Source organism: Osmerus mordax, chromosome 5 (genome assembly GCF_038355195.1).
Source record: "Osmerus mordax isolate fOsmMor3 chromosome 5, fOsmMor3.pri, whole genome shotgun sequence".
NCBI lineage: Eukaryota > Metazoa > Chordata > Actinopteri > Osmeriformes > Osmeridae > Osmerus > Osmerus mordax.
This window is the reverse complement of record NC_090054.1, coordinates 21,121,078-21,143,221: the sequence shown is the minus strand read 5'-3', so window position 1 is coordinate 21,143,221 and position 22,144 is coordinate 21,121,078. Positions and strand designations below refer to the sequence as shown.

The window sequence follows — 22,144 nt, the reverse complement described above, 5'->3', positions numbered from 1 at the left end:
GCCACCCCGCAGGGCCCTGGTGTTTTCACCCATAATATCACAGGCCATCATCCGACAAGGCCTGATCCTATCAGTTTTGCAATTTAAATTAAGATTTAAAAGCTCCAGGCATGTGTGAGAGAGACAGCACAGCTTCTTGTTGGAGGGGTGAGAGAAGGGATCTGGAGAGATAGAGGCAGAGGAGCCCACACAAACTGAAACAGTCAAAAGGTGGGGATGGGGCGCCCGCTAGCTCACCGGATAAGCGTGCGTACCATGTAGGCTGAGGCCTTACCGCAGACGCCTGCGTAAGAATCTGGCCTTGGCCCTTTGCTGTCTGTCTACCTCTCTCGCTCTCTCTCTCCCTGCCTTTTCTGTCACACTTCACTTAAAAACTGTCCAACAAAGCATGAAAACTGCTCTAAATATATATATTTTTTCTTAAATAGGGAGGCAGAGGAAATAGGCTTGTTGGAATGTGACCTTCCCAGTAATGTGTTTTTGCTGTGGATAGAGTGGCATTATAAACTCTACAGCCCTCTCTGCTATTCATTACCTGCTCTGCCTATAATCCAAGTACACAAGAACACAGGGCTTTCATTCCTTGAAAAGGCAACAGGTTATTTCACAACCATTATATTGGTTAAGTGATACTACACCAGTCTTGCAGTGGCTCCCTTCCAATGTATCTTCAAAGCTATTAAATATATTGTGGTTTCTCAAAGAGGCATTTGAACTTTGACCAACAAATTCTCCTTCCGCCTCCCTTGTGCCTTGATGACAGTAATATCAAAGATGCAGTCAGGCAGTTGCCCCATAAGGCTACTGATGGCTCTGAACATTAAGCACACATGCATAATATATAGGACTTTTCTTTGAAGTTAGAATGCTCTATGTAAATAAACATGACAACAGAACCATCCCAGTATATTTTATTTGTTAACAAACAAATAAACAGCAATAAAACAACACAAGCTTTAGTACATCTAAGTCTTGATTTAGACTGGTTCAATGTAAGTACATTAAACAGTCTAAGGGAGTCAGGTGGCTGAGTGGTTAGGGAATCGGGCTAGTAATCAGAAGGTAGAAGCTAGTTTGATTCCCGGCTGTGCAAAATGACGTTGTGTCCTTGGGCAAGGCACTTCACCCGAAGAGCGTCTGCTAAGTGTAAATGTCTAAAAGTACTCTTTAAAATGCAGAACTTCCTTCTATGTCAGTGGCAATTTCTTCCTGGATTCAGTAGCATATAGCTTTGTACATTAGAGAAGTGAAAGTTTGGACCTTAATGAAAAAAATTATGAAAATAGGTTGGGTTGTTGAAACTGGGCAACAGATTTTAAATTCCGGTGGATCTACAATTACAAACCATAACATAGGTGCGCATGGTTCCTAGAGTGACAGGGCAATGAGGAAGTCACCAGGTAGCTACGCACACAAACCGCGAGTCCAAACTCTGGAGATACACTTCCTTCATTCAAGGCGAGTTGACTCTACTTTGTGAAAAAGAATGGCTAGAACTGAAGGTCCTGTGCAAAACGGAAATATTAAACAATATGTAAACCAGTGTGACTTGAAAAACGGTATTAAGAAAAGGACAAATGGATATCACAAGGCTGAGGTATGTACAGTATAGCCGTAATGGAAATAAGTATCGACCGCAACGTAGGCAATTGCATTCCTAAAATTGTCATCATTTAAAACAGGTTGTTCAGAAGATATTGTCAAAATAATATACTCAGTCGGGGACTCGACTAGGCTGGCCAACGTTTAACCAGGGGGTACTCACATGCTCTTTAATGAAGGAGTCGAGATCAGATTCAATCTTATAGTTTGGCGCGCCCAGTTCAGTTGACACTGACAGTTGTGATTTAACGTTGTCAACGTTGTTGGTCTACAAAAAGCGGTCTGGAATTTCTCACACTAAAATGACTTGCAAAGCATTATTTTACTTGTTCTTTACTTTTACTATACAAGGGAGTCACTTCTATTTCTAAATGTGCTTCAATTGTAAAAATTGTCTTTATGTGGATGAGGAAATGATCCAGTACGAACGAAACCACATAGGCTAGCCTATGCAAAACAAAATAGGGCTCCTGTTTGTACTGGTATGTCAGTGTTTGAGCTAACGTCAATCTTCTTAGCTAGCTACTGCTTTGAAGTGTCCACCGTGTTGGACGAAAGATCAAGGTTGCACAACGCCCACATTGTCATTCATACTCCAGCAACCTTTTCAAAGGTGTAGTTGGACCTAGTCCTGCTGCAAGTAAAGAGTTGTCATTTTTGACCCCATTTACCAGGTGTTCCACAACTTGAGTGCCATAGGGTTACCACCGGCCTTGAAAATACTTTAAAGTTTGTCAAGTATAGAAAGTTAAAATCAGGCCTTGAAAGTTTTTGTAAACATGAACCTTGAAAGGGTTGGAATCCACAGTTTAGATATAGTCAGGCTATATTCTTCTACAACATATCATATAGAAGTGATTGCTTCATAGTGGACTTAGTTACATAAACTAGTTTAATTTCTGCGACTGACTCTCCAACTTTGCAATATATCTAGAGTTACACTTTACATTTAGTTGTCATTGGATCATTTAAATGTAGCTAGTTTACCTGTAATGTTCATGAAGTGCACATTTTAAGGATTCGTGGTTGGTAGATTAGGCTATTGCTTCAAATTGTGTATTTGTAATGGTGTCAGATGCGTGCACATTGCCCAGTGTAGTGATAACAAATAATCAAATAAAACTACAATCCCTGGGTGTGGCAGTGCTTACAATCTTAAGGCCTCACCTCATTCCTAAACATATATGATGTAAAGTGGGAGCAGTATAACTTCTGTGTATCTTGGATGGTTTTAACATGATATGATCAAACAGAAGGACATGTCGTTCATCGTCTTTAAAGCTGCATTTTCTGATCTCTGTCAGATCCACTGACTGTCAATAGGGGTGGGGGAAAAAATCAATTCACATTTGAATTGCGATTCAGTCTTCTAGCGATTCACATCGATTCACAAATGTAAAAAAACACCCTTGTAATGTATTATATATATATTGGGGATTACAAGTCGCAAAATATCGTGAATCGATCTTTTAGCGATTCGTGACACCAAGAATCGATTCAAATCGTAAGGTACCAAAAGATTCCCACCCCCTACAATACAAGATACACAAAAGTTCCTCTTGGTTTCAGTCATGAGTCTCTTGTAATATAGAGAAGAGAAGGGTCCCCTTCAGTGTCAGGCGGGAAAGTCACTGCCACAAGAGTGTCCTAGTGAGTGGTGACAACGATCTGTAATTCATGCTGCATAACAATGTTGCATCCTTGAAATTCATTGAATTTGATGTTGAATAAGGTAGGGGACAACGCAAGCTTACTAGAGGCAGTTTTAAAAGTCCCTTGAAGAAATGTTATCTTTAATCTCATGTTCTTAAACTTAAATTGGGGTTTTCCTGTATTCACTGGCTGGTAAACTAAAAACTTTTATAAATGATAAATCTTTTCTTGGTCATATTTTTAATTACCAACGCTAGCATCATTAGCTAAAAGGCTTAGTTGCGATGTACGTTTGAATATTGTCTTCATTACTATTATCTGTTTATGGCTTTAGTCTGTTACTCTGAATCTGAAATGAAGAGATTAAAAAGTAATACCTGTTTAACAGCATGTCTGCTGATTATCGAAACGAAAATCTCCCTCACTATATGAGATCATTCCAAGGATCAATGTTTGTTCACAATGCAGAATACACATGCTTATGTCTCCTTCCTGTTTTGTGCTGCAGAGAAATGGCCCGTGGAAGGGGCCATGCCCCAGGCGACGCATGTCAGAGGCGTTTGAACAGGCGCCCATGTATGTGGCTGTTATGACATACCTGGGATTTGGCATCGTCACCCTGTTCGGCTACTTCAGGGACTTTCTCAGGGCGGTGGGCCTGGAGAGATGCAACCTTGCCCAGGAACGGCATGAACAGAAGGTGCAACACCTCGCCCCACTTTTTCTTTTTCTGTCTCAGTCTAGCTCTCTCTCTCTCTGTCTCTCTCTCTCTCTGTCTCTCTCTCTCTGTCTGTTTCTCTCTCTGTCTCTCTCTCTCTGTCTGTATCTCTCTCACTCTGTCACTTTCTCTCTCTCTCTCTCTCTCTCTGTCTGTATCTCTCTCTCTGTCTCTCTCTCTCTCTCTTTTTCTTTGTATCTCTCTCTTTCTCTGTCTGTATCTCTCTCACTCTGTCTCTCTCTCTCTCATTTTCTATGTCTCTCTTTCGCTCTCTGAACATATAGTTAACATCAAATATAGTGGTGGTAGATAGTCCAAAACTCACTTTGCTCATGCCCTATTTCAATGCAGAAAAATGCTGCTTTGGATGAGTGGATGTTCAAAGCAGTCCTTTTTTCTCAGTCTTCCTCCTCCTTGTTTATCCTTGATCCTGTGATGCTGTGGGTGAAAGTGAGGACACCGTGGAGAGTATCTGTTGAAGACTTAATTAATTCTCAGAGGATTCAAATGTATTTTTTACTGCTTCGCTGTTATCCTCTGAGATCGTTCCAACCAAAAAGTTCCGCTTTTGGAAAATGGGAAGGGTATAAATACTGAATCTGTTGATGTGTTCTACAGATGACTGATTCAACCACCACGGAAACACACTTGCTGTTAGTAGATTTACAAGAGTAATTTATTTTGCCATATTAAGCCATTCCAATCAGTCAGAATGTCAGAAAGACAGTAAAAAGTGCTTTGTTCAGTGACAAAGGGGCAGATGTCTTGGAGGGTAAAGAAGCAAGTGTGCGCCCTGTGTTTGGCAGGGGTCATTTTACGAGTGTGTGTCTGGGGCCTTATGTGTGCTGTGCTCTCTGGGAGAACTCCCTTCATTGGGTTAGATGCTTCATGTTGTTTATGGAGGCTTGAAACTGGGATCATCAAAGGCTCTTATAAACACGGTTAATGACATTTCTCCATATCAGTCATGCTGGTGTGCTGTGTTCCTGTCCTCAGGGAGCCCTTTGAACACAGCAGTTACCAACCTTGTGATCAGTAGCGATTCAAACGGGCTGTAATACAATCTCCACTGGACTTTATTTCATAGGGCCCTCCAAGCCTTTCATGGCCCGTCTGTTAAATATGACACATCTTTATCCCTCCGTCTATGTTATTTCATGCCATTAATTGTGTTTTAAATGTTTACTTGCATCCTCTGATTTAATATTTCTGTTCGTTGGCAGGATTTCGTTCCACTTTATCAAGATTTTGAGAACTTTTACAATCGTAACCTGTACATGAGGGTGCGTGACAATTGGAACAGACCCATTTGCAGTCTGCCTGGTCCTGTGTTTGATTTGATGGAGAGAGTTTCCGATGACTATAACTGGACCTTCAGGTAATGTCCTTCATTGGAGCTGTTCCACTGTCAATTACTAAATAACAGAACGTTATTCTCCAACGGGGACCTGCTCCCGCTAATGCACGTAGAATGATCTGTTTCGAACACGATGTGCTTGTTTTAGTTTTGTAATCAAACAGGACGCAATCAGGATAGAAAATGATATGCGATGTTTCCGCTACTGCAGGTTAACTGGGAAGACGATAAAGAATGTCATCAACATGGGCTCCTACAACTACCTGGGTTTCGCGGAGAACAACGCCGACTTCCTGAAAACCGTGGCCGACAAAACACGTCAGTATGGCGTTGGGGTCTGCAGCACAAGACAGGAAATGGGTACGTCTGGTTGACTTTCGATTCCACGGAATACGCACTTTCGACTTTCGGTGTTGAAGGTTAGAAACCACGGGAACATGTTGTTCAGAGTGGTTGCGCTTGTTCCAGGGTTTTACTGCAATATTTCTACAGTACACAGTTTTATAATTCCCTTTTTGTTTGTATTAGTCATATATTAGGCCATAAGGTAACTAGGGTACAGTATGATACTGATAAGGTTAACCATCAAACTGGCAAGAAATTCCAACTCTTTTATCTCAGGCACCATCATTTATTATCTTTCTCATGAATTATACTGCCAGAATCTTTAATTATCTTCCAGCGGCGGCTATGATGTATGAATAATTCAGCCATTGTTAAATTATGTACAGTTTGAGCATAAGCTGGGATCATTACATAGTGGTCCACATGGTGCAATGGAGATATCCTGGTGTATTGTAACACTACGAAACACTTTAAAATAGTCCACGGAAGTATCGGAAGATCTGAAGAGACATCTGGTAATCTAACCTATATCTGGCCTTACTACTGTATTGCTGTACGACTGTTGGCCAACTTTCGCAACTTCCTTAAATGCCAGACCTAGTCAATCAGGTTTCTGTTTCCTATTGTTGTGGTATAACCTGATGAGCGGTTCAAGGTGGGTGGATATAAGGTCAACACTTGGGTAAACGTTGTCGACAGTCTCCACTTGAAACCTTTCATAAGCCCCTACTTGACTAAATGTCTTTGTTCTGGCCAAATAGTTGTTTAGTTTTGGTGTGGGCGTGGGCACAATTGGGGCTGCACAATCTGCTGTACCTGGGCCGGGGGCAGGGCGACAGGGGCGATGATGTGACACTAGGAGCCCTGAGAGAGTGTGTCCCTCCAGCCCCCTGACACGACCCTGATGACCTTAGAGACAGGAACGGAAGGCCAGGGGATGAAAGAGCATGCGATCATTAGTCATGTGGATGTTTGTACAAAGTACCTCCCCACCAACACCACTCACGCCATTTATTATTCATGGGAGGATTTTATTTATTTATTTGTTTCTTTTTTTTACCCAAATTAGGCGGTTTCTGCACATGTTTGTAATGTGTTTCTTTTTTGGGGGAGAGCCCTTTCCATGGGGTTATATTAAGCATCAATTATTAATGATCTCAGCATCCATGTTTGAAGAACAACACCCTCATATCCAATGTTTAGCTCCCATGGAGTGATTTATCTACAGAGCGCAGTCACATCTGGTGAACTGGCCCCAAAGCAGACTGCTCACTGTGAGTTGCTGCTGTCTGCTTAGAGGGATCCTGAGTGTGGCCATGTTGTGCTGGAGTCAACTAGGAAGGGGAAGTTGCTGTGTTTACGGTGTGTGTGTTTGAAACGTATAAAAAAGGTTGCGTCAACCATTTACAGGTAGGCATTTCAGTGTGTCGTCCTCCATTTCTCACTGTTCTAACAGTGATTAACAGAGACTGAATTCCCTCAGAGTGGTTAACTTGCCTCTGGGGATGATGGACCTGAGGTACAAACGTCTCAAACATTAGAAGCTGTGAGGCCGGTGACATGGTGATGTCATTCCTAGAGAAAAACAACTGAACAGTTTTATTGGTTGTTTTATAAGATTACATATGCGAGGTCAGAGATGGAAATGATTAACTCCTGGTGTTGAAATCTTGGCAGACGTTCTCGTGTCACGTGTGCTGAAAAACTAAAGTAGGTGTAATCCTGAAGATCCGCCCACGCGGGGTTCTGAGACGCAGGCGTCTCCAACCTTGATCAGGGGCTGCTGTTACCACGGTGAAAACGTTACTTGGCATTCAGGCGAACCTGTGACATTCACACAGCCTACACCGTTTAATCAGAAGTTTAATGGACATAATTCACACTTGACTTGAGGTAACCCAGGTGACTCTGGGAGAACTCCACTCTCCTGGCGGATCCCATGCAGAACTAAAGCAACACTGCGGGGTGGCATGGTGATCAGGGAGCAGGAGGACAGAGCCGGCATGGTGATCAGGGAGCAGGAGGACAGAGCCGGCATGGTGATCAGGGAGCAGGAGGACAGAGCCGGCATGGTGATCAGGGAGCAGGAGGACAGAGCCGGCATGGTGATCAGGGAGCAGGAGGACAGAGCCGGCATGGTGATCAGGGAGCAGGAGGACAGAGCCGGCATGGTGATCAGGGAGTAGGAGGACAGAGCCGGCATGGTGATCAGGGAGCAGGAGGACAGAGCCGGCATGGTGATCAGGGAGCAGGAGGACAGAGCCGGCATGGTGATCAGGGAGCAGGAGGACAGAGCCGGCATGGTGATCAGGGAGCAGGAGGACAGAGCCGGCATGGTGATCAGGGAGCAGGAGGACAGAGCCGGCATGGTGATCAGGGAGCAGGAGGACAGAGCCGGCATGGTGATCAGGGAGCAGGAGGACAGAGCCGGCATGGTGATCAGGGAGCAGGAGGACAGAGCCGGCATGGTGATCAGGGAGCAGGAGGACAGAGCCGGCATGGTGATCAGGGAGCAGGAGGACAGAGCCGGCATGGTGATCAGGGAGCAGGAGGACAGAGCCGGCATGGTGATCAGGGAGCAGGAGGACAGAGCCGGCATGGTGATCAGGGAGCAGGAGGACAGGGCCGGCATGGTGATCAGGGAGCAGGAGGACAGAGCCGGCATGGAAACTCTACGAAGACACCAGATGCCAGTGCAGCCTGATTAAACGACCTGCACGTGCCAGCAGGGTCTGAGAGTCTGACGGGTTTAGGAAACATCTGAATCGATCTGACTGGGACGGAGCTGGATGGAGAGAGCAGAATAGGACAGGCTGGAAAGAGAGAGAGAGATGTTGTTGCTCTGTAGACCTCGCTCCTCAGTCCCCCACTCCCTCTTCCTGAAACATCTTGAATGTGTCATACTGCACATTTTAATGTATTCTGTCTCTTGTCTCTCTGTCTGTCTCTCTCTCTCTGTCTCTCTCTCTCTCTCTCTCTCTGTCTGGCTCTCTCTCTGGCTCTCTGCCTGTCTCTCTCTGTCTCTCTCTCTCTCTCTCTGTCTGGCTCTCTCTCTCTCCAGCTCTGTCTTTATCAGTGATTAGATTTAGATAGATTTAGACCATAGATGTATGATAATGATGTTCATTTGTTTAAAAAAGTAATTTGATGGAGACTCAGTATATTTCGCAAATTATATTGGCTTGATATAATGCAAATGACTATTGCATGAGGTTACTCTAATGTATGACAACAGACCAGTTGCAGATCTTGCAGTGAAAAGAAAAAAACCTTTCCACCAGCTGTCCTGGACAAGCCCATTAGCATGTGTCTTTATTGCACAACATCGGAAAAAAATGTTTCAGTATTCATATTACTATCTGATCATGGGCGCTGTGGAACACCCAGCAGATTGATTAATTTTTTGTGATTTTGTCATAATTTGTTGATCTTGTACAGACTTGGAGGGGATTCTTCACCCAGAGTGCAACCGTCCCCCTGCCCTATGATTGTGTAGATACTCCCCCTGGCTGACCAGTCTCTCACCAAGCTCCTATTAGGTCCTGACACCTGCCTGAGATGACACAGAGCAACAAAGCCACAACGTGGTTAGGCTGTCGTGGCTGCTTCTTAAGAGCCGTGGTGGGTGTAGAGCTGTGTTCTGTCCTGTCATAGTGATTGTTGTTGTCGTTGTGTCTGGCAGGTAACCTCAGCATACACCAGGAGCTGGAGCAGCTGGTGGCGTCTTTCCTGGGAGTAGAGGCCTGCATGGCCTTTGGGATGGGCTTCGCTACTAACTCTATGAACATACCAGCACTGGTTGGAAAGGTCTGTCTCAAACACACACACACCCACACACACACACACACACCACACACACACCGCACACGCCACAAAACAAAGCACTGCGACACTTCTGCTCTGTAGACCCGACTTTTCGCGGCGGTTTAAAGGGATCTAATTAGCTCAGCTTTTGTCCCTTCCCCCCAGATGGCCTAAATGAATGAGAACGCCGCTGAATTACACTCAGCTCCCCTCCCACCCCCATTAATTAAAATCCTAATTAGACATAACAGCAGCCAGGAGGAGGGAGGCCCAGGGCCTCCACAGTCAGTCAGGCCCGCACGCTAGGCAGCGAAGGGCAGCCGTCGGAGCGGGCGCCCCTAACGGGCATGACTGCTCCACGCCCGGCTCTGTTGGCGCACCAAGCTAGCCACAAGGCTTCGCCGTCGGCAACACAGAGCTTGGCTGTCACTGATTGGACTAGACAGGAGGGGGGAGAGGGAGGGGGTGTCCGGGGGCTGGGGTGTAAGTGACTGTGTGGTGGGTAGTAAACGCAGCGATGGTGCAGATCCTCCAGGGAGAGTAGAAAGCATCCAGAGTTTCTGGATGTTTCCGTCCAGCGCAGGTCATCTCCTGAGACCCAGGCTGTAGCAGGCCCGACCAGACAGCCCTGCTGACTGGTACACCAGACAGCCCTGCTGACTGGTACACCAGACATCCCTGCTCACTGTTACACCAGACAGCCCCCCCCAGACCATTGACTCTGGAGTGTGTTTGAGCTGTGAGGGGCGATGCAAATAGGAGGTTGCTTGGCGATGGTTGCTTGGCGATGGCTGCTGCGCTGCGTCTGTGTTTGAGGAACGCTTGTATGTGTTAGAGGAGGCTTGTTAGTTTTGGGCCTGGCTCGTTTGAAGGGATTTGTTTGTGACCCCGCCCTGTTTCGGCCTGTTTCCAGGGCTCCTTGATCCTGAGTGACGAACTGAACCACACATCTCTCATCCTGGGAGCGCGGTTGTCAGGAGCAACCATCCGGGTGTTCAAGCACAACAGTGAGTAGACCCAGTCTGGAGACGTACCGTACGTGCTCCCTCCCTCCTGCTTCCTGCTCCCTCCCTCCTGCTCCCTCCCTCCTGCTTCCTGCTCCCTCCCTCCTGCTTCCTCCCTCCCTCGCTCCTGCTCCCTCCCTCCTGCTTCCTCCCTCCCTCCTGCTTCCTCCCTTCCTCCCTCCTGCTCCCTCCCTCCTGCTTCCTGCTCCCTCCCTCCTGCTTCCTCCCTCCCAGGGGAATGTTGTCTAACTTTAAGATGAACCAAATCACATGCTGTGTCCAAATATCAAACAATAATAATGAATGTAGATGAATACACTGTGGACTATGCCAATTAGGCTTTGTGTTGTCTAATTCTTTTTCCTAGAGAAGATAAGAGAGGTAAATAAGATTGAGTGGAGGACTAGTGTGCGTGCGTTGGAAAAGTTCCCCCTCCTTCTCTCGGCAGACAGGACAAATGAGCAGATCTGACATGCAGACCTGCAGCAGCAAATGTGTGCTGACAGGTACAAGCAGAGTCAGTTAAGGGTCCTTCCAGGGCCCGGGGGCCTGCCTTCTGGGAGAGCAGGGCCTCAGGAACCTCACCAGCTGACCCCTCCCTGCCTATCTCCCCCTTTCCTCCCTCCTCCCTCCCTTCTTCCTTCCCCATTTCCCCCCCTGACTCCCTCTCTCCCTCCAATCCCTCCCTCCCTCCCTGTCTTCTCTCTGTATTCCTGTCAGCTCCTGGGCTCAGTGCTGTGCTACAGTAGTTGTGTGTCTTGTCAGTGGGTGGAGGATGTAGTCAGTGCTAGACGGGACTGGCTTAGCAGGTCTGGCAGCATCGACGCACAGCCCAGCCCATCACACCCCCCTGACGTGCGCTCGGCATGTGGCCTGCGGGGATGGTTGGAGCCGCGTGGCAGCCAGGGATCATGAGTGATGTGCATACCTGGGGATTCCTGAGCGAGGTTTTCAAGGCCCCGTGCAGGGACAGACACGACAGTCATGTTGATAAACGTGTTCTAGTCTCAGTCGATTGATTGTGGGTTGATTTAATAAACGAGGCAGCTCTTGTTCGACTGTTTCTGTTTGGAGGTGGTTGGGTTTCGTTGCGAGTTGGTCAATACTGCCATCTCCTGGCCGCTGTGTTCTGTACATCAGCAGCTCATAACATCGAGCTCTCACGACATGATCACAGGACAGGGAGGATTTCAACACTATTTAATAAATGCACCATTGCTGTTCGGCCATTATTCCTCCCTGTGATCCCCTCTGTTCCCATAGGCCTTCAGCCTTTCCACAGTGTGTGGGCTGCTTCTCTCTAGCTACATCTTGCAGGTGTTAACCCTTGTGTTATCTTCGGGTCATTGTGACCCACTGTCGTATTGCGACAAATTTACCTCATACAAAAACAAAGTGAAGCATTTTCTTTTAACTGTCGGGCTGTCTCAGACCCCCCACATTGGAATGGTTAAAAGAAAATTATTTTTATTTGTTTTTGTATTGGGTAAAATTGGGTAAACACAACGATGGTTCGTTATGAACCTTTGGGTCATGTGACCCGAAGGCAGCACGAGGGTTAAGGAGTTACGTTCTGCTTTGGTACTTGCTGTTTGAGCTTTATGAAAGGTGCTGCTGGCAGGTGGATCAGTGATCTGCTCTGGCCATCCTTATCTCCCCACAGGCTGTTATCTTTCATAGTGGTAATATCACAGGTTTATGACACACAATAAATCTTTTTATTATTTTATTTTTTTCAGCCATACTCTGCAATGATTTTAAACTACATCCTTTTATGATGATGATTCTGATGAGTGTTTGTGTGTCGGTGTGTGCGTGTGTGTCTGTGCGTGCGTGTGTGTGTGTCTGTGCGTGTGTGTGTGTGTGTGCGTGTGTGTGTGCCTCCCAGACATGCAGAGCCTGGAGAGACTGCTGAAGGAGGCTGTGTGTTCAGGTCAGCCTCGTACCCACAGACCCTGGAAGAAGCTGCTGATCATGGTGGAGGGCATCTACAGGTCAGCATCCCTCCCTCCCCACTCTGCCTGCCTCCCTCCCTCCCCCAGCTCTGCTCTGACTGCAGGCTTACAGGTGCTCTCTAGTTTAAAGGGAGCCAGGGTTCAGCCCACTCAGACTGCAATCTTTATTAGTAACCTGAGGAGCCCTCTCTCTGTCTCTCTCTCTGTCTCTCTCTCTCTGTCTCTCTATGTCTCTCTCTCTGTCTCTCTCTCTGTCTCTCTCTATGTCTCTCTCTCTCTGTCTCTCTCTATGTCTCTCTCTCTCTGTCTCTCTCTATGTCTCTCTCTGTCTCTCTCTCTGTCTCTCTCTCTGTCTCTCTATGTCTCTCTCTCTGTCTCTCTATGTCTCTCTATGTCTCTCTCTCTCTGTCTCTCTCTATGTCTCTCTCTCTCAGGCATGTGTGTGGCTCAGGTCTTGTGATGTCCTCTTTTCCATGTTCTTACTCTGTATTGTGGAATAATCATGAAGGTGTGTCTGTGTGTTCGGAGAGTGCGTCTGTGTGGGTCAGGAGGTGGTTAGGTAGCTGTTTGAGAGAGAGGGAGAGAGGGAGAGAAGGAGGGAGGGAGAGAGGGAGAGAAGGAGGGAGGGAGAGAAGGAGGGAGGGAGAGAGAGAGAGGAAGAGAAGGAGGGAGGGAGAGAAGGAGAGAAGGAGGGAGGGAGAGAAGAAGGGAGGGAGAGAAGGAGGGAGGGAGAGAGAGAGAGGAAGAGAAGGAGGGAGGGAGAGAGAGAGGGAGAGAAGGAGGGAGGGAGAGAAGGAGGGAGGGAGGGAGAGAGAGGGAGAGAAGGAGGGAGGGAGAGAAGGAGGGAGGGAGAGAAGGAGGGAGGGAGAGAGGGACTGCTGTGCTTTAGGGGTCTGGTGCTGTTTGATTACTGGAGGAGGGAGATTGTGTGTCTGTCCTGGCAGAGAACAGTCAGGCGCCTGTGTGACCCTCCATCTGTTCATTAGCTCCAAATCAAGACCACATGGAGCCACTGAGATCCACTCCACTACACCTCCATCCACTCCACTACACCTCCATCCACTCCACTACACCTCCATCCACTCCACTACACCTCCATCCACTCCACTACACCTCCATCCACTCCACTACACCTCCATCCACTCCACTACACCTCCAACCACTCCACTACACCTCCATCCACAACTGGGTTTCTCCCTCCCTCCCTCTCCCCTCCCTCTCTCCCCTCCCTCCCTCTTTCCCCTCCCTCCCTCCTTCTTGTATTACTCACTCTCTCCATTCCTCTCTTGCTCACTCCTCCACAATCCTCTCTCTCCCTCTCTCTCCCTCTCTCTCCCTCTCTGTCTTATCTTTCACCATCGCTTGCTCGCCTGGTCCTCTTCTCTCTATCTTGTTCTGTTCTTTATCTTGCAGTTCTCCCACGGTATCTTTCATCTCCCCATCGAGGTACAGCTCTAAGGGAGACATTCCCCTAAACATACCCGTCTAAATGAGTGTGTGATGGGGAAGGTGGACCAGGGGGAGTCCTCTTATCCTCCAGTGATCTGCCAACGTTTTTTTTGTGGTCGTCAACGGATATAAATCCAACCTTTTAGTTCCACCTCAATCCAGCTCTTAATTGGAATGACTTAAATGCCTTATCTGCAAAGCCACACTTATCAGAAGATTCCCTGCAGATCACAGACAGGGCAGGTACAGTTTTTAAAGCCCCCCCCCTCCCCTCCCTCCCTCCCTCCCAGGACATCAAAAGAGTTGGATAAAGATTGGAGCATGCTTTAGCTGGGATCATGCTTCCTTTGAAGTCCTCATAAGTCTTGCAGGAACCCTGTCTGTTGTCGTTTGGTTTACAGGAGGTACAGGGGTGCTCCATCACGGGAGACTAGCAGGTCTGGGAACTCAGTTTCCTGCCCAGGCACAGCACACACTCCCAGCCTCCATCTGCCCTTACAAGGGCTGCCGTGCACGGCAGGAATGGAGGGAGAGAGGTGGGAGGAAAACAGGAGAGGGGGAGGGATAAGATCCTTTGGAGATGGGGCATGGATGGTTGTATAATGTGTAGGTGAAGCTACAGGAGGCCCAGTCAGCTGTCAGCCCTGTGGGTCACACTGTGGTCACACTGTGGTCACACTGAGAAGGAAATGTTGCTGTGCTCTCTTCTTCTTTAATAATATGTGTGTGTGTTCCTCCACCCCAGCATGGAGGGCTCCCTGGTGCGCCTGCCTGAGATCATCGCCCTGAAGAAGAAGTACAAGGCCTACCTGTACCTGGACGAGGCTCACAGCGTCGGGGCGGTGGGCGGCTCAGGGCGGGGCGTGACCCAGCTGTTCGGGGTCGACCCTGCTGATGTGGATGTGATGATGGGGACCTTCACCAAGAGCTTTGGAGCGTGTGGAGGCTACATCGCTGGGAGCAGGGTAGGCTAGTATTAACACCTGCTCACAATGCTCCACCACACCTCTGTGTTCCTGTCTGCTGGGAGCAGGGTAGGCTAGTATTAACACCTGCTCACAACGCTCCACCACACCTCTGTTCCTGTTTGCTCAGCAGAAACCTACACCAGATGTCTCCACTTTGACTAGCTTGAGTTGTTTAGCATCTCCTCCCGTGCTTGGAACTCATTTGTCACATCTGTGGCTAGCAAAACAGGATAATCCTGGGGTCTGTAGATGGCTGTGCTGATAGGAGGTTCCGTACAGTAGCGTGGTGAGTCTTCAGGATGATGAATAGCGTGTGAGCTGTTTGGCCCTGTCTTACCCATTGTCACACCCTCTCCTCTGAGGACAGATGGATGGAGATTCCTTCTCTGGACGACTTCAGAACTATCCCTGACCTCGTCTACACCAGCCCTTATGTCCCTCTCCCTCTCTCTCTCTACCTCTCGCTCTCCCTCTCTCTCCCTCTCTCTCTCTCTACCTCTCGCTCTCCCTCTCTCTCTCTCTCTCTCTCTCTCTCTCCCCGTCTGTCTCTCCCTCTCCGTCTTTGTCTCTCTCCCTCTCCCCCGCCCGTCTCTCTCTCTCGCCTCATGTGCTCAACAAATGTTCAGATCTCGGTGTGTCTCGGAGCCTTTGTCATTTCTCACGACTCCATTAAAACGTGGACTTCAGTCCACAACCACATCAGCAGCAGCGTGCCAGTTGATTATAAAGGAATCGGGGTGAGGAAGCCATGTTGTTTGAATTAGCTGAGCAGAGAGGACCTGTTTCCTGCCTGCGCGCAGGGCCAGCCCGGCTCCACGCTGCTGGGACACCTAGGTGCAGCTGGCCGCCTGCCAGCCCCTTCTTGTGGCGAATGTCGGAACTGCGCTCTAGATTACACAGGATGGCCTTTAACAAGCGTGATGGTGTTTGAAGTTGGAGTGCCGCCTCCCCTGACAGCTGTCTGCGGTACACGTCTAGACTCCACTGAAGGGAACACTGGGAGGAAGCCTTGATATCGGACTGATTTGTTGTTGTGGTGAGATCTCGAAATCCAGCGTTAAATGGATTCAGGGTCGGCCCACTAAAAACAGTTCCAGCACATGTGTTCTGGAAGGCAGGGATATGTCGAGCATATTTTATAAGCTTGCCAGAAATAAGTACCCTAATGAGTAGACTGCAAACTGCTCATTACTCACTTCATCCATGTGTGGGTGAGGCTGTTTGAGGCTCTCTACCTGTGAACGCAGGGCTGGCATGTGCAGGGCTGTTGCAGTGTGACCGGACAGTCACCGAGCTGCTCGCAGGCTCAGAGGGCGTCCAGGCCTCCTGCCCACTGGCTTCTCCTCTCCACAGATGTGGGTCAGGGGGGATTTCGGACGTTTCCTCTTGGCCGCTTTATCTCTGTCGCTCCGAGATCCTGCAAGGCCCTAAAGCAGTGAAAATCCCCGCTCCGTAAACGGAAGCAGATGGCGGTTCAGCCTCGTTCTCCTCCTCAGGTCGAGCGTTTCCCCCCCGAACCCTGGCGCGCCCTGGCCCGCCGCCCCCCGGTGGACACAGATGGCAGCGCGGGGGAGTGGTGTCCTGACTCTCCTCCACCCCTGACCACCAGCACCCCACCCTCCACACCTCCGCTGGCAGGCCTTCTGCCTCCTCCTCCAGACCAAAACCACAAACACACGTGTCTCAGAGACCAGATCAGCTTCCTGAGCCCTGCTCTCTGCTCTCTGCTTCCTGCTCTCTGCTTCCTGCTCTCTGCTTCCTGCTCTCTGCCTCTCAGATGATAGTTGAGGCAGATCGTATCGAGCGAGGCAGGCTCCCTCATCCTGGCTCACGTCACCTCAGGGTCGCTCTCTCCCCTGAACCAGGGCCAGACCAGGGCCCCTGGGCACAGTCACAACCCCAGACTGGTAAAGAACGGTTGGAAGGTGTTGGTTGGTGGGATTGGGTTTGATGACCACTCAGAGATTGGGCACGCCCTAGTGGTCCCTAGGGATAACTACATGCCTAGACCTAATACGCACCTCAAAATGATATCATTCTGCTCATAGTTTGTTGAATATAAACATTTTAACCCTCCTGTACCTCACTGCTGTACCTCCTGTGAAGTAAATGTACTACTGGATGCTGTATTCTCATAGAACACAACAAAAGATCAACTGCAGGTTTTGAAATACCTCAAAGGGACAGCTAAGTTGCTGTGTCAGAGTAATGTCAGAGAAAATCTTCACACAAAATTACCTAGTTTGTTTCATATAAACAATAGTAACATGCATGTGCCTCTAAGAAACGGTAATAGATTAGATTTTCTCCTCACAGGGACTGTATTTCCTACACAACACCAGTCAACACTGTCTTTACCTCTCTGATTGATTGATTGATTGCTAACTTCTGATTAACTGGTTGATTGGAACCTCTGATTTGTTGCAGAGGCTGGTGGACTACCTTCGCTGCCACTCCCACAGTGCGGTCTACGCCTCCGCCATGTCTCCACCAATCACGGAGCAGATCATCCGGGCCATCAAGTGCATCATGGGACTGGACGGGACCACAGTGGGTGAGCGAACATCCTTCTCCCCCCGTCTTTAATCACACCCCAGGAGCAGAGAGTCTGGCGCTGGGTAGACTCAGCCCAGACCCTCCTTCAGGGCAGGACCAGTGTTAGCCTTGTAGGTAAGCCCAGCTCTACAGGGGAAGATAAACAGCCGCAGCGGTCTGGAAACGTGCTAGCGATTACAGGGGTCCGGTCAGGGGGTGGGGAGACGAACAGGGCCCCTGCACGTGACCCTGCCTGGGGGAAAATCAGTTTCACGTGTGCTGAGAGGAAAGATGAACAGCCTCGGCAGTAATGGCTCCAGACACCCTGAGCCTTTGTAGCCTGGCCGGTCAGATTCCTCTGGGAAGGGAGGGCTCTTCTCTGGGCACTGCCTCTCTGGGCACTGCCTCTCTGGGCACTGCCTCTCTGGGCACTGCCTCTCTGGGCACTGCCTCTCTGGGCACTGCCTCTCTGGGCACTGCCTCTCTGGGCACTGCCTCTCTGGGCACTGCCTCTCTGGGCACTGCCTCTCTGGGCACTGCCTCTCTGGGCACTGCCTCTCTGGGCCTGGCTCCCTGCAAACCTTCAAATTCATTTAACATTTGTAACAAAGACAGGTAAGTTAGAAGGATTTGGTGCTGCTCCTCTCGACAGTTCTCTAGTGGTGTCTAGGAGGGAGAGGCCTATCTAGGACCCTACAGTCCATCATACAGTTCTGTATGTACGGTCTCACAGTGTTATAGTCACACAGTACAATGAAAGGTACATAAGTGTGTTGGATATCAACTACTAGAAAGAGTGAGTTCTCTATTGAAATGAGAGAGCATGTGAGATTACTTGAGCCTGCATAGTTTCTACCTGCGGCTGGTTTTCACATCAGTCAGCCAGAGTCCAGATGGTGTGTGTGTGTGTGTGTGTGTGTGTGTGTGTGTGTGTGTGTGTGTGTGTGTGTGTGTGTGTGTGTGTGTGTGTGTGTGTGTGTGTGTGTGTGTGTGTGTGTGTGTGTGTGTGTGTGTGTGTGTGTGGCAGCAGAGCGGGAGCTGAAGGTCTCAGGATCTGTGGTGCTGAGCGCTGCGTAACCCTCCTACAGATGCCTGGGGCCTGACGCACCCTCGGAAAACAGCTGCTTGTTGTGAGGAGATCCCTCCTGACCTGCCTCTCTGGGAGGAGATCCAGCACCAGGGGCCCTGGGCTCTCTGCACCAGGGGCCCTGGGCTCTCTGCACCAGGGGCCCTGGGCTCTCTGCACCAGGGGCGCTGGGTTCTCTGCACCAGGGGCGCTGGGTTCTCTGCACCAGGGGCGCTGGGTTCTCTGCACCAGGGGCGCTGGGTTCTCTGCACCAGGGGCGCTGGGCTCTCTGCACCAGGGGCGCTGCACTCGGACCCAGCAGCAGGTCTGTGTTTGGGGAGGCTGGAGGGGGACTTGCTCCTCAGGGAGGGTCCTCAGGGAGGGTCTTCAGGGAGGGTCTTCAGGCAGGGTCCTCAGGCAGGGTCCTCAGGGAGGGTCTTCAGGCAGGGTCCTCAGGGAGGGTCTTCAGGGAGGGATAGGGGCTCTATGTTCCTGTCCTGGCCAGAGCCGAAGACCTCCTCTGTGGCTGTAACAGAGAATCTGTCTGGGCCTCTGCCTGGGCCTCTGCCTGGGCCTCTGCCTGGGCCTCTGCCTGGGCCTCTGCCTGGGCCTCTGCCTGGGCCTCTGCCCGGGCCTCTGCCCGGACGTCTGCCTGGGCCTCCGCCTGGGCCTCTGCCTGGGCCTCTGGCTGTCCCTCGCTCCACATGGTTAGAGAGCCCTGGGGGGTGCTGCAGCAGGCCCTTTCTCATGCTATTGATTTGTCTGTGGTGATATTTATCTGGACATAACACTTAAGCGCTACTTGTGTTGGGTTTCATCCTGGGCTGTGGTCCAGGGGCAGGGTGTGGGGGGTGAAAGCTATCGTATCCTGCGCTGTAAAGCCCTGCCTTGGCAGCACACGCCGCATTGAGACACTGACAAAACAAAACCATCTGCTGCTGGATCATGGAGGAGGCTGGTCCACTGTAGAGGCTGGAGGGGTCATAGTGGAGGCTGTTTACTAGAGGCTGGAGGGGTCATAGTGGAGGCTGGTAGAGCCACAAGCTAGATGCTAGAGCATGTGTAAGCTTCTATATACCTGCTACTATCTGTACTGTCTGGATCAACAGTCACCAGCTACAAGGGCTAGGTGCTAGAGCATGTGTAACTGTGTCTCCTTTGCTGTTGTTCTGTAGGCATCAGTAGGGTTCACCAGCTGGCAGACAACACCAGGTACTTCAGATCCAGACTGCAGGAGATGGGATTCATCATCTATGGTAACGAGGACTCCCCTGTGGTGCCCGTGCTGCTCTACATGCCTGGCAAAGTGGTGTAAGTACCTTCCCTCCTGACCCTGACAGCACACCTGGAGGAACCCACACCGGGAACTGCCATCAGTATACAGGTGCATCATGTCACCTGGGCCATCCCTGCATGTCACCCCGCTGTACTAAGGATTCAGACAAAGTGGAGGCCTTAGGATTTGAAGTCTAAATGCTTGAGAACCAGTTCAGTGACAGGGTTAATGATTAGCAGACCATAGGTGTAATTGTGGTCTTTTCAAAACCTTTACAGAGACAGTAATTTCCCCTTGTCAGTCCAGAGAGGTCAGTGTTGATTCTCCCAGTGTCTCTGCATCCATGCTGGATGAGCCAGATGCTCGGGGAATCAGTGGTGTGAGAATGTGCCGTGCGAGTGTGGCCCCCTCACAGGCGTTTCAGGGTCCTTCCAAAGATAACAGGCCTCTGGCACGCATTCAAGCTGCTGGCAGCTGCCAGGCCTTTTAACTGCTCACTATGCCCAGCCTGCTAGTGCCACAGGCAGGCAGGCATCTCAGTCTGTCTCCCACACTGCAGGATCCACCACTCTGTCTCTCTTACACACACACACACACACACACACTTTCACCCTCCTCTATCTTTCTGTCGGTCTCTCTTTCACACACATACTTCACCCCCTCTCTTTCTCTCTCTCTTTCTGTCTCACTTTTACACACACACTTTCACCCCACACCCCACCCCTTCCTCGCTCTCTCATCCCCCTCCAAAAAGAATTCACTCCAGCCACCGCTGCTGAGATCAGAGTGTTCCTCCTATGTGAGCTGACTAAGTGTTTACATAACCTGTAACCCTGTCAGTGAAAGGTAAACAGGATTGATTATATTCAGGGGCCGTACATGGAGCTCTGCTGCAGGTGTTTTAGCTTAAACCAAAGGGTGCAGGGCTGCCTGTGATGGCTGGTCTGTGGTCCTGCCTGTGATGGCTACTCTGTGTTCCTCAGGGCCTTCTCCCGGGCCATGCAGCAGAGGATGGTGGGTGTGGTGGTGGTGGGATTCCCAGCCACGCCCATCGGTGAGGCCCGTGCTCGCTTCTGTCTGTCTGCCGCGCACACCAGAGACATGCTGGACAAGGTGAGACTCCCACACACACCTCTCTCTCACACACACCTCTCTCTCACACACACACACCTCTCTCTCACTCACACCTCTCTCACACACACACACACACACCTCTCTCACACACACACACACTTCTCTCACACACACAGACACCTCTCACACACACCTCTCTCTCTCACTCACACGCACCTCTCTCTCTCACACACACACACCTCTCACTCACACACTTTTGCATACTTACCTTCCTACACTGTCCTCAGGTGCTGCAGGATATGAATGAAGTGGGAGATGATCTGTGCCTGAAGTTCTCCCGGAGGAAGTACTGCCCACGACCGCAGCTCTTTGACGAGACAGACTATGAGCTGGACAGCTGATGGCCTGACCCCTGACCTCTGCACCGAGAGACTGTACCGCTCCACATGTGGAGGGGGTGTTCCTGTGTCACTGTGACAGAGGACCACTCACCCCCCTCGGTCCAACTGCACAAGAAGGAGAAACTCAGGACCATGTCTGGCAGCGGCTTTGAACAACACACCTTTATAAAGCGTGTGAATGAAGAGATCCTTATATTTCTTATTACGACTGAGGAACAGAGAGACAGAGAGTACTGTATTCTTATGTATTAACTTAAGCTCCACATCCCATCCCTTTAAGAGTTTACTAGTTCTGTTTGTAGAGATTATGTACAAATGTGGATGGAGTGGCTGTGGTTGTGTTTGTTTGTCTGTGGCAGGAGTGTCGTGATCACTGGAACAAACATCTTCATGAGACCGAACAGATCTGTAATACATGAATGTATGATTTGCATTCTGTTTGATTTATTTACAGTTAAACTTGTTCGTTTCTTGCCATGATACCAGTGTTGAGCGAAAAACTCTGATTGTTATCGATTGTCTGAACATAAATGACTATCACATCCAGACAGTGTTTGAAAACAGTTCTAGTAAATTGCTACACAACCAGTGTGGTATCTATAGAAAAACATAATAGTTTCATAATACATAATAGTACATAGTTTCCATAAAGATAGACAGTTGGAATTACCTCATCGACATGCAATTAAATCTCAAATCTAAAAAGTATGGGAGCAAATCAGTGACTTGATGTCTAGAATTTTTAAAGGCATTGAATACTTAATATTGAAATTTAAACACACTCCATTATAAAGAGTTGAATTCCAAACCAACAAATTCAGGTACTGATTTGCTACCATAAAAAAAGCTCTTGGGCACAACAGAATAGGTGCTTTGGCATGTTTTGTGGCAAGACATTGTGTATTCAGTCTTAACAGCTTAATTGTTGCAACTTAAA

The 22,144-nt window shown here is 49.2% G+C and overlaps 1 protein-coding gene across 1 annotated transcript; it reads left to right on the top strand.

Annotated features, from left to right (window-relative positions):
• The first annotated feature begins 1,342 nt into the window (after positions 1-1,342).
• On the top strand, positions 1,343-21,755 carry sptlc3 (serine palmitoyltransferase, long chain base subunit 3). Its single transcript, XM_067236969.1, has 12 exons — positions 1,343-1,597; positions 3,764-3,955; positions 5,197-5,351; positions 5,542-5,690; positions 9,358-9,482; positions 10,393-10,486; positions 12,372-12,477; positions 14,633-14,852; positions 17,283-17,409; positions 19,632-19,767; positions 20,716-20,845; positions 21,094-21,755. Exons 1-12 carry the CDS (start codon positions 1,487-1,489, stop codon positions 21,205-21,207), a joined length of 1,659 nt encoding a protein of 552 aa, XP_067093070.1. The 5' UTR covers positions 1,343-1,486; the 3' UTR covers positions 21,208-21,755.
• Positions 21,756-22,144: the final 389 nt, after the last annotated feature.

What these genes read in the sequence shown, in the direction of transcription:
- sptlc3 (XM_067236969.1), top strand. Translation starts at nt 1,487, where the DNA reads ATGGCTAGAACTGAAGGTCCTGTGCAAAACGGAAATATTAAACAATAT. An exon ending in GCTACATCGCTGGGAGCAGG is followed by an intron (nt 14,853 to 17,282) that starts GTAGGCTAGTAT and finishes GATTTGTTGCAG; the next exon opens with AGGCTGGTGGACTACCTTCG. An exon ending in TACATGCCTGGCAAAGTGGT is followed by an intron (nt 19,768 to 20,715) that starts GTAAGTACCTTC and finishes TGTGTTCCTCAG; the next exon opens with GGCCTTCTCCCGGGCCATGC.